Source organism: Oryx dammah, unplaced genomic scaffold (genome assembly GCF_014754425.2).
Source record: "Oryx dammah isolate SB20612 unplaced genomic scaffold, SCBI_Odam_1.1 HiC_scaffold_26, whole genome shotgun sequence".
Lineage (NCBI taxonomy): Eukaryota > Metazoa > Chordata > Mammalia > Artiodactyla > Bovidae > Oryx > Oryx dammah.
Window position 1 is genome coordinate 59,437,725 of NW_024070210.1, and position 12,347 is coordinate 59,450,071.

The window sequence follows — 12,347 nt, forward strand, 5'->3', positions numbered from 1 at the left end:
AGAATAGTTGAATTTTATGTTGTAAAAAATGTCAGTTGGATCTTTTTGTGATGCTGTTTGTAGAAAAGTTTATGAAAGATTGAATTGCTAAAATTAGCATACTTGATTTTATTGTGTAACAAAAATATGCAAGCTCTTAGAAATCTCTAAAAGTTAAGAATTTAATCATTAGAGAATGTGAAATAGTATATGTTTATCTTTTCTCTATTCATAGTTACAAATAAAAGTAACTTGTAAGCCTCATGTTTTGCATATTTTAAACTATTTTTATATGTCTGGAAAAATGTCTTTTTCAAGACATTTTCTGGAAATAACCTGGAAATTTACTTTTTGTTTTTTATGATTGTAGTGGTTATAGTACTTTATATCTGTATTGTATTTGCATATGTAGAAAGAGGGCTGTTTTGAAGGATCAGGAGGTATACTTAATTATATAAAATTATAATTGTTTTTATTAAGTATACTTAAAATTCTTTTAGAGTTCATAATGTTTGTTGCTGTTTCCTCTAAGTATGAGAAAGGGAAAGAATTGAACAATGCAGGTTTAATTTTTCTGTTTGGTTTTTCTTAGCAATTGAAAATATGTAGTGAAGAGCATGAAGACAGAGAATGTTTGAACCAAGCTATTACTGCTCTCATGAATCTCCAAGGTAGTATGGACCGAATTTACAAGCAGTACTCACCTAGACGCCGACCTGGGTAATTCCACACTGTTGAAAATATGAATGCTTATGCAGTATTTCACTTAAATCTGATGTCTGGTTTTCTGAAGTGTTACTTACAGTGATAGTTGCATTCTTGAGAGTTATACTTTTGTTTTACATTTTTCTTTTGCCCTTTAGCCTTTTAAAATTGGTGTTGTCATATTGTTAAGATATATTTAATAAATTTTTAAAAGATATATTTAATAACATATTATTTATATAAGAAATTTAGTATTATTTTCATTTTAATTCTTAGGACCTCAGGAATCATGTCAAGTCTCTACTATTTCTCTTTCCGAATAATGAAATTGAAGCATGTATTATTTAATGGCAAAGTTCAGTTCAGTTCAGTCACTCAGTCGTGTCCGACTCTTTGCGACCCCGTGAATTGCAGCACGCCAGGCCTCCCTGTCCATCACCATCTCTGGGAGTTCATTCAGACTCACATCCATCGAGTCAGTGATGCCATCCAGCCATCTCATCCTCTGTCATCCCCTTCTCCTCCTGTCTCCATTCCCTCCCAGCATCAGAGTCTTTTCCAGTGAGTCAGCTCTTCACATGAGGTGGCCAAAGTACTGGAGTTTCAGCTTCAGCATCATTCCCTCCAAAAAAATCCTAGGGCTGATCTCCTTCAGAATGGACTGGTTGGATCTCCTTGCAGTCCAAGGGACTCTCAAGAGTCTTCTCCAACACCACAGTTCAAAAGCATCAATTCTTCGGCACTCAGCTTTCTTCACAGTCCAACTCTCACATCCATACATGACCACAGGAAAAACCATAGCCTTGACTAGACGGACCTTTGTAGGCAATGTAATGTCTCTGCTTTTCAATATGCTATGTAGGTTGGTCATAACTTTTCTTCCAAGAAATAAGCGTCTTTTAATTTCATGGCTGCAGTCACCATCTGCAGTGATTTTGGAGCCCCCCAAAATAAAGTCTGACACTGTTTCCCCTGTTTCCCCATCTATTTCCCATAAAGTGAAGGGACCAGATGCCATGATCTTCGTTAGGAGAAAGTAAATGCTGTATGCAAAATTTAGTGTTTAGTTATTTAATATTTTTGTCATTTGATTTAAAGTAGTTTGTACTTCAGGCAATTAAGGTTGCTTAGCCATTGAGTAAGCTAAATTTATCTTGTTTTTTGTGTGTTTTTGTTTTTTTTTTTTAGGGATCCTGTTTGCCCTTTTTATAATCGTCAATTAAGAAGCAAGCACCTGGCTATTAAAAAAATGAATGAAATTCAGAAAAACATAGATGGATGGGAAGGCAAAGACATTGGACAGTGTTGTAATGAATTTATTATGGAAGGCCCATTGACAAGAATTGGTGCTAAGCATGAACGGCATGTTTTTCTCTTTGATGGCTTAATGATCAGCTGCAAACCCAACCACAGCCAGTCACGCCTCCCAGGATGCAGCAGTGCAGAGTACAGACTAAAAGAGAAATTTGTCATGAGGAAGATACAGATATGCGATAGAGAAGATACTTGTGAGTGCAAGCATGCTTTTGAGTTAGTATCCAAAGATGAAAACAGCACCATATATGCTGCTAAGTCTGCTGAAGAGAAAAATAACTGGATGGCAGCGCTTATTTCCCTTCAGTATCGTAGCACTCTGGATCGCATGCTAGACTCGGTGTTATTGAAGGAAGAAAATGAACAACCACTGAGATTACCGAGTCCTGAAGTGTATCGTTTTGTGGTAAAAGACTCTGAGGAAAACATTGTTTTTGAAGACAACTTGCAGAGTAGAAGTGGAATCCCCATTATTAAAGGAGGAACTGTGGTGAAATTAATTGAAAGGCTAACATATCATATGTACGCAGGTATGTGAAGCTCTTTACAAGTGGTTATATAGGGCAGAAGATCCAAAACCTTTTCAAGATTGTCCAGAAACACTTAGGGCCTAGGAAGAAAATGGACTGCCTCTAAAATTTAAAAGGAATACTGCAGAATCAATAGGAATAGATACCTAATTAAATGTCTGTATAGTGTTAACTTCATTAATAAACATTCATCAAAATGTTATGGTCATGAATCTTGAATTTGAAAACATCCCTTTATCAAGAAGCAATCCTTTTATCGAGAGATACCACAATTGGCAGGAAAAGCAACAGTGGGAGGAACCAAAAAAAAAGAGAAAGAAAGGAAGGCCTCCAAAATATGCTGCTTTGAATTAATTAAGCTGAATAAATTGAATATGAATAAATTGAATATGTGCTCTACCTTTTCAGATCCCAATTTTGTTCGTACCTTTCTTACTACATATCGTTCATTTTGTAAACCACAGGAATTACTCAGCTTACTGACTGAACGGTAAGAAAAATATTTATTTTACTTACTTTTACATTTTTTTAAAAGTTAACTGTTTTACCTTGCAAAGTGCTAGGTACCTAGTATGTACTCAGGTAGTTTTTGAACATAATTTATTCAACATTAAATTTACAGTATTATTATTCTCTTCAAGTAGCATACTTACTGAAATCCCTGTTTATAACAGATTACCCAGTGGTAATCAGAAAGACTCATTTTTATAGGATAAAAAATATGAATTTTAATGAAATTTTTTCTATGCAATAAAACAATGCTTCCTTGAAAGAAGCTTTTCACTTTTAAAACAAACTTTTTATTGTGAAAAATTTTTAAACATGCAAGAGAAAATATATTCTGTTAATAAATCCCATTTATCAATCATCCAACTTCAATAATTATCTCCTTGTATTTCATCTGTTTCCCTGTTGATTTGAATACCCTCGTCCCAGGATTATTTTGAAGTAAATCCTTGGCAACATATTTGTCTGTATTATTTCCATTAGTATTTCTAAAAGATAAGTATTCTTATTAAAAGCATAATCACTATCATTATTAGACCTAAAAAATTAAGATTTCCTTTCTTGAGTAATTTTTAAAAATTAAGTTTTGAATTGACTTTTTCCTTTTTTACTGATTATGTTAGTGGTACTTTAAAATGCTTTATAGGTTAAACTGTAGTATTTGAGCTTCAACATAATTTTGTTTTATATTTTAAAACTTAACCAGATTTTTATCTGGACCTCTATCATTATGTTATTCCATGAAGCTAACTATACCAGACTGAGTCAGTATAATGTGCTATGAAGATTTACTTGGTTGCCTTTTCATGTTCAAAATAAGGAAGGCACATATGTTCTATATATTTATTTATTACTATTATTTATGTGAAAGTGTTAGTCACTCAGTTGTGTTTGACTCTTTGTGACTCCACGGACTGTAACCCACCAGGCTCCTCTGTCCATGGAATTCTCCAGGCAAGAATATTGGGGTTGCTATTAACTTCTCCAGAGGATCTTCCTGACCCAGGGATCAAACCCTGGCCTCCTGCATTGCAGGCTGATTCACCACTGTCTGAGCCACCAGGGAAGCCCCATTATTATATTTTAGCTACATTTCCTGTGGTTGGGGAAGGTATTTTTTTTAACTTTGATTTTTTTTCCACTTAGTTATGTTTTTTAAATACTATTTAAAATTCAGTGTAGGACTTCCTTTGGATTAATATTCATTTATTTAAGGAAACTTACATTTACTTCCATATTAAAGATAGAATTAGATAAGGTATTTCTGTTATGTTTTTAAAGAGGTCATACTCTATTGATTGTCTTCTTGGATCTTTTCCATTCACCTTTTCTACGTTGGTCAGTGCTAGTTATTAAACTTTTGATAAAAGTAAGAATATAGATATTCAGTACTATATAGCTAAAGGGCAGTTTTTGTAGTATGTAGTACTTTAAGAGAAGTTTATCAGTTTCACTTTTCACATAAAAGGTAGGAAAGAAGTTTGCTTATTAGTTAAAATATCTTTCCTGCTATATTTGAAACCCTCATTTCTGTATGAACAACAAAAAATTTCTCTCATTTTGCTTTTCTTCTTAGATTTGAAATTCCAGAGCCAGAACCTACTGAAGCAGATAAATTGGCATTAGAAAAAGGCGAGCAGCCCATCAGTACAGACCTTAAAAGGTTTCGCAAGGAATACGTCCAACCAGTACAACTTAGGTTTGGCCTGAATATTGTATTTTTTATGTGTCATTCAATTTTCAGTATATAGTTAGCACAAAAATTTTTACCTCTTAATTCAGATGTAGGTTATTTTATTAATTGCATAGCAGTTAAACTTTCAAGTTCTTTCTATGTGAAGCTACTCTTAATTCCCTGAAGAAATTTAATTATTAAAATATACTGTGTTATATGCATCAGATATCTCTCACAGGCAATATGTTATGGCTTACAGGCTAGGGTACCTAATAAGTAAAAATATTTTAATTTTATGTGAATTTTGCCTACTGTCAGTCCTCTCTACACTTTTGATTTCGTTTTTGTCTCAGTGTGATCATTTAGTAATCCTGGACTTTTTTCTGTTTATAATATTTATGAAAGTTCTAGTTCTTTCCCCACTCTTTTCCCACAAGATCTATCGATATATGTTACTTACCTGCTGCTGCTGCTGCTAAGTCGCGTCAGTCGTGTCCGACTCTGTGTGACCGCATAGATGGCAGCCCACCAGGCTCCCCTGTTCCTGGTATTCTCCAGGCAAGAACACTGGAGTGGGTTGCCATTTCCTTCTCCAATGCATGAAAGTGAAAAGTGAAAGTGAAGTCGCTCAGTCGTGTCTGACTCTTAGCGACCCCATGGACTGCAGCCTACCAGGCTCCTCCATCCATGGGATTCCCCAGGCAAGAGTACTGGAGTGGGGTGCCACTGCCTTCTCTGTTACTTACCTAAACAGTGTCATTTCAGTAATTGTTTTTTTATGACTTTGAAAAAAAAATTTATTGAAGTACAGTTGATTTATAATCTTGTGTTTCAGATGTACAGCAAAGTGATTCAGTTTTATATATACTTTTTATCTTTTTTAGATTGTTTTCCATTATAGGTTATTACAAGATAATGAGCATAGTTCCCAGTGCTATACAGTTGGTCCTTGTTGGTTATCTATGTAGTAATTTCTAAAAATGTATTTAGTAACAGCATCTGCCAGTTGTTATGTTACTCTGTGTGCCTAAGTGCTTTATCTTTTTTATTTTGTCCTCACAGTTACTATTTTCACTTTGTTTAAAAGAAAATTGAAAGTTAACAGGATCAAGTAATTTGAGATAGGTCGTATAAAAGGAGTGACAGGACAGGGTTCAAACTTATATCTGGCTGCCTGAGCCAGTGCTTGTTTGTTTGTTTCAGTGTTCAGTGAGCATTGAAAAGTGAAAGCGCCTTTGATTAGGCCTATTTATAGTGCAAGTGAAAATCAAAACTTTTACCTAACCTTTTCCATGGGAAAACTGAGATATCTTATTAGTTATATATGATTAAATATTTCTCCTATAAATGTTAAGGTTCCTTGATTAAGGCTAACCAGTAAACTGAAAATTTAAAACTAAGTATATTAAATGTTTATTTTCAAGGATAATTGCCACAAATAAATGCAGTTTTGGAGGCGTGATGATGCTTCCAACTATATATCTTTTAGCCAAAACTTTTAGTATGTCATTCTTTGTGTAAGAAGATAGTGCATTAAGCCACTGAGCTAACCAGGCACTTATTCCAGATAGCATTAGAAATTTAGAGTATTTTCCTAGTCTGGGGAAAAAACTATTGCCTGACAACTGCTGGGTGGTTGTGGATGGTATAGGTGGGAAGATAACCTAGAAATAGTCATTCATTGATATAATGAAGGAAAAATGCTAATGAAATTAATATATACTAACTGTATCTTTGTGATGGAGAATGGAATGTTATATTTGTGTTAATTGTTTACATCTTTATTTGCAAGGTGTAAGTAATTATTTTTGAGGTACTATAAAACAAAATGGGCTTCCCAGGTGGTGCTTGGTGGTAAAGAACCTGCCTGCCAGTGCAGGTAGATGTAAGAGACTTGGGTTCGATCCCTGGATTGGGAAGATCTCCTGGAGGAGAGCATGGCAACTCCCTCCAGTACTCTTGTCTAGAGAATCCCATGGATAGAGGAGCCTTGCAGGGTGCAGTCCATAGGGCTGCACAGAGTTGGACAAAACTGAAGTGATTAAGCAGCAGCAGCGTAAAACAAAATAGCTCTGTCAGAAATACTTTTGTCTTTTGAAATAAAAGAATGTGAGCCTACCTGCAAATACAGATAATTTGATGATAGTACTTACATTTAGAACCAAATACACTAAATCTTAGTTGGTTTTCAAATTTTAGATCTTTCAAAGAAATCCTTTTACAATTGAAGAACTTAAAAGTATCTTTTGTAATTACAGAGAATACATTTTCTACATATAAAAAAAGAAAAGGTACTTTTCCATGCTTATAAAATTAAACTCTTGGGTTTTATATTGGCCCTAGTGTATAAAAGTATCACCATGGCATTAGAGAAGTGAAAGAAGTATAATTGAATGCTTGGGTTTTACTAAAATGTGTTTCTTTTCATTTTGTCAGGGTCTTAAATGTGTTTCGGCACTGGGTTGAACACCATTTTTATGACTTTGAAAGAGACTTGGAGCTGCTTGAAAGACTAGAATTCTTCATTTCAAGTGTAAGAGGTATATTATTTAAAGATTTGATTGACTCTTCTGTTGCACATGAGGTTTTGTGTTTTTTTTTTTAATTTATGTGACTTTCAATTTAAGAAGATAAACTATTTTTCATTTTAAAAAAGAACTAAGATTTGGAATAATTTTTATAGACTTGAAGGCTCTCACATATGTTTAGAACCACCTGAAGTGTTAAAGGTTTTTAGGAAAATCTTTTTTTTTTTTTAAAGAAGTCAGATGTCCTCTTTAGTAAATTTAAAACTTTATCTCATCTCATTGCTGCCACTCCTTTAACTAATTAAATATTTCTGTAATTTAACCTGTTTATTTTCCTTTATCTTATTCTTCAGTTTTGAATGGTTAACAGCTTCTTGGTATTGGCCGTTTAGTCACTAAGTTATGTCCAACTCTTGTGACCCCATGGACTGTAGTGTGTCAGACTCCTCTAACCATGGATTCTCCAGGCAAGAATACTGGAGTTGGTTGCCATTTCCTTCTCCAGGGGATCTTCCTGACCTAGGAATTGAACCCAGGTCTTATGCATTGCAGGCATATAATCTTCACCAACTGAGCTATGAGGGAAGCCCTAACAGCTTCTTAAATAATATCTATTTCCCCTGGAAAAGTTTTTGGTATATTTTTAGCACCTAAAAGGTAGGGGTTTCCTACCTGAAGTTGCAGAGCACAGTCCATCAGATGAAACTCTAGGCAGTGAGCATCAAACAAATGTATGTATCAAAATGTGCAACATATCAGATATATGCTATTGAATCCAGAAAACTCATGTTTTCCCTGGTAGTGAAAAGTGAAAGTGAAAGTGAAGTCACTCAGTCGTGTCCGACCCTCAGCAACCCCATGGACTGCAGCCTACCAGGCATCCATGGGATTTTCCAGGCAGGAGTACTGGAGTGGGGTGCCACTGCCTTAAAAATATTGGAATACTGTAAATTAAATATAGCTTCTTTCATCTCCTACTTATTCTTTAAGGTGAATTTTACTTAAAATAGAGAATGTGATTTGTTTCAATTTTGAGATGTTTAAAACACATTTTTATCATGTGTGCTTTATAGTACTAAGTTAATTTTTAATTTAATGTTCTTAATGAAGACACTAGATTTTATTTGCTATAAGAAGCTTCTAAAATACACATATTAGAATAAAACAATTAAATAGTTTTGTTTAAAGGCCTTTCCAATACAAGTTATTCCTCAAGATAACTCAGTAGTTGATGAGGGAAAGTTTTTTTTTTGAAGATTTTTTTTTAATAATCATATTTATTTGTTTTTAATTGATTGATGATTACTTTATAATATTGGCTTGATCTCTGTCATACATCAACATTAATTAACCATAGGTGTATGTATGTCCCCTCCCTCTTTAACCTTCCCATCTCCCTCCCCATCCCACCCCTCTAGGTTACTGCAGAGCCCCAGTTTGAGTTCCTTGAGTCATACAGCAAATTTCCATTGGCTGCCTATTTTGCATATGTAGTGTATATACTTCTGTGTGACTCTCTCCATTCATCTCACCCTCTCCTTCCACTCTCCTGCTGTCCTTGTCCATAAGTCTTGTCTCTGTCTGTGTCTCCATTGCTGCCCTGCAAATAGGTTCATCATTACTCTCTCTATCGATTCCATATATGTGCGTTAATACACAATATTTATTTTTCTCTTTCTGACTTCCTTCACTCTATATAATAGGATCTGGAGAACTGACTCAAATGTGTTCCTTTTTATGGCTGAGTAGTATTCCACTGTATATATGTACCGCGGCTTCTTTATCCAGTCATCTGTTGACGGACATCTAGATTGCTTTCATGTCTAGCTGTTGCAGAGTGCTGCAGCGAACATGGGGGTGCATGTGTCTTTTTCAGTTTTGGTTTCCTCAGGGTATATGCCTAGGAGTGGTAATTGCTGGGTCATAAGAGGGAAAGGTTTTGTAGAAGCATTGCACCTAATAAGTGAAGAAGGAATGACAGAATTAGAGTATGACCATTTTTCAAACTCACAGTAACATCATAAAGACATTTTATGCCTCCTGTCAGAAATATTCTTGCAAGTATTCATGTTTAAAGTTTGTCCTGGACCAGATCAATCTGTATGTGTTGACCTACAGAAAATACAGAGACAGAGAAATAGGGCTGATGATGCCACAAAGATTGAATTGGCAAAATTTAGACTTGAGAAACACCACAAGTGACTGAATTTCAACAAATAAATTGTCTGAAGAAATGAGAGATAAGAGAGGAACCTGTTGATTAATGGAGTCTTGAGATATACTGACTCAGTGCAATGTGTACATCTTGTTTGAATCCTATTTTCTACAAACCAACTGTAGGAAGACAGTTGGTTCCCTGAGACAATCAGAGAAATGTGAATACTAACTAAATATTTGATGATATGAAGAAGATACTGTCATTTTTATATGTGATAATGGTACTGTGTTTTTTTTAAAGTCTTAACTTTCAGATACATACTTAAATATGAATGAAATTATATTATACCTTCAGTTTGCTTTGAAATAATATAAGGAGTAGAGGGAGGACATGAGTGATATTAGGTAAAACAGTGGCCGTGAGTTGATAATTGTTGAAAGTAGATGAAAGTTACAAATTATATGAATATTTTCAGTTAATGTTTGTCAAATAAAGGGCTTTTTTTGTTTGTGTTCTTTTTCTAGGGAAAGCAATGAAGAAATGGGTAGAGTCAATTGCTAAGATCATCAAGAGGAAAAAACAAGCTCAGGCAAATGGTATAAGCCATAATATTACTTTTGAAAGTCCACCTCCACCAATTGAATGGCATATCAGCAGACCAGGACAGTTTGAAACATTTGATCTCATGACACTTCATCCAATAGAAATTGCACGTCAGCTGACCCTTTTGGAATCTGATCTCTACAGGTAGACAATTAACATTAATTTGCTGCTGTGTTTTCAAGAACATTGAACATTTCTATCTATTTTCAGAACTTTCTGAAAATTATTCATGTGTACTTAAAAATACCTTGTCTATTCTTATGGACTAGGAAGAAAGTTCATAGCAATTTTTTAATTATCTGTTCTGCAAGTGAAAGTCTTATAAATTATTGCTCTTTAGGCCTAGATTAGGTACTAGCAATCCTTCACAAGAGAAGTGGCAAAGAGAAGACTAATGCAATAGAATAAGCAGGCACTTTAGACTATCACCCAGCTCCTATTCCTGATGCTTTCTCATATTGCTTTAGTTTAACTTGGTTCAGTTAAAAAAGACACTCAGTATAGATGCTAGGCTCTGGGCAGCTCAGTCCATAGACTATTGAGTGAGATAAACTTTCTTCTTTTTTTTTTTTTCCAAATACTCTGTAATAAAAACTTTGACTTGGGACTTGACTGGATTAGCTTTGCAAGGCAAATGAATAACAGTTCTTAGTAGAATAAAGATTTCTTCACTTCTTTTAAGGAGTCTCAAATACTTTAGCTATTTGAAATTAGTATTGACTTTAAGGATTTTTGAAGTAGATGATGAACCATACTTAAAACTTGTAAATCATTTTCTTTTGTTTATAAGGATTGCTAGAAATATGCTAGACTATTTTTATCTGTATCCCATCATTTGTCTTATATATAAAGCAGTTCCTGCCATCATCCTGTATCCACACATATCACCCATTTACAACCTAACTTTTTAGTATCATGGCTATGGCATTTCCAGGGTCACTATCTACTCCAAATCGGACACTTCCCTTTGTCATATTATTTATTTCAAATTTTATTCCCAAATTACTAACTCATGTATCTCATTCTCTCTTTTCAACTTGCTTTATCAACTTCTTGGTCAGGTTTTTTTTTTTTTTTAAACCCCTATCTTTTCCCAGTGCGTTAGCTTCTTTCTGTCTTCTCCTCCCTCATAATATAAGCTTTCTTCTTTTGTTTACAACCCAGGTTCCTGTGAAGAGTAGAGGCCTTGCAAAAAAAAAAATATAGGCCTTGTAGGTAATCACCACCCACTAACCTGTACCACTATGGTTGTATCAAAAACTTCTGCATTCAGGAGCTGCTTTCGAAATACAAACATCCTTAAGAAATTATCCTAATTAGCAGCCATTGTTTTTTTAAACTGAGATTACACAGGGAAAAGAGAGAATATATAAAGTTTAATGTTAGTGGAGAGTGTAGAAAGATACCAGATATAAAACTTAACCTTTAGAACTGGGTTTCTGATTTGCCCTGGTTGTTCTGTTCAGACTAGCACACACATCAGAGGTTGTTACCATCTGATTCAGAGTGTCATGTTATATTTTAAATAATTTGGAGTTCAAGTGGTTTTTGTTTGAATTATAGGATTTTTTTAAGGAAAAAAGTTTTTTAAATTGAAATTATAGTTGATACACAATATTGTATTAGTTTCACGTGTACATTATAGTGACTCAATATTTTTGTGGCTATTTTATTTAAAGTTATTATAAAATTTTGGCCGTATTCCCTGTACTATACGATATATCCTTGTAGCTTACTTGTTTTGTTCATAGTACTTTATTACATCTTAATTATCTACCCCAGTTGCTCCTCCCCCTTCTTCTTCCTTACCTATAACCACTAGTTTGTTCTCTGTATCTATGAGTTTGTTATATTCATTTGTTGGTTATATGTTTTAGATTCCATATATATGTGATAACGTGTTCTCTTACTTTGCTTGACTTATTTCATGTCACATAATACCCTCTAGGTTCATGGGCACTTAAGTTGTTTCTTTACTGTGGGATTTGTGATAGGTGGGAATGAAGAGACTTATTACTTAGATAACAAAGCAAATAGTATGAAATTAGATTTTCCCTTACAGTGTTACATGAATGGACATCAGGAATAAAAAAGCACTGAGCTCTATGTGGACCTACTTTCAAAACATAGAAATACCTTTGTTAAGTGATATGTGTATTATGGAAGAAGGATACCATATGTAAAACATTGACACTCTGTAAACTAAATTTCTGGTGAAATAATAGAACCAATTAAGAAAATTTATTTCCAAGACTGTTCAAAGTACCCTTTTGTACTCAAATCTACTGAATTTTTTTATTATTATAATAGCCACATCTATCGGACAGTGATGGCAATGCCATTGGTCA

General features: G+C 34.2%; 1 protein-coding gene across 1 annotated transcript in view; it reads left to right on the forward strand.

Moving 5' to 3' along the window:
* The window catches only part of SOS2 (SOS Ras/Rho guanine nucleotide exchange factor 2), a 100,120-nt gene that overhangs the window by 64,206 nt on the left and 23,567 nt on the right, over positions 1 to 12,347 (forward strand). The window contains exons 9-14 of the mRNA XM_040226783.1: positions 572 to 699; positions 1,873 to 2,528; positions 2,937 to 3,018; positions 4,612 to 4,734; positions 7,147 to 7,250; positions 9,921 to 10,143. Coding sequence (XP_040082717.1) covers positions 572 to 699; positions 1,873 to 2,528; positions 2,937 to 3,018; positions 4,612 to 4,734; positions 7,147 to 7,250; positions 9,921 to 10,143 — 1,316 coding nt within the window. The remainder of the gene's footprint in view (positions 1 to 571; positions 700 to 1,872; positions 2,529 to 2,936; positions 3,019 to 4,611; positions 4,735 to 7,146; positions 7,251 to 9,920; positions 10,144 to 12,347) is intronic.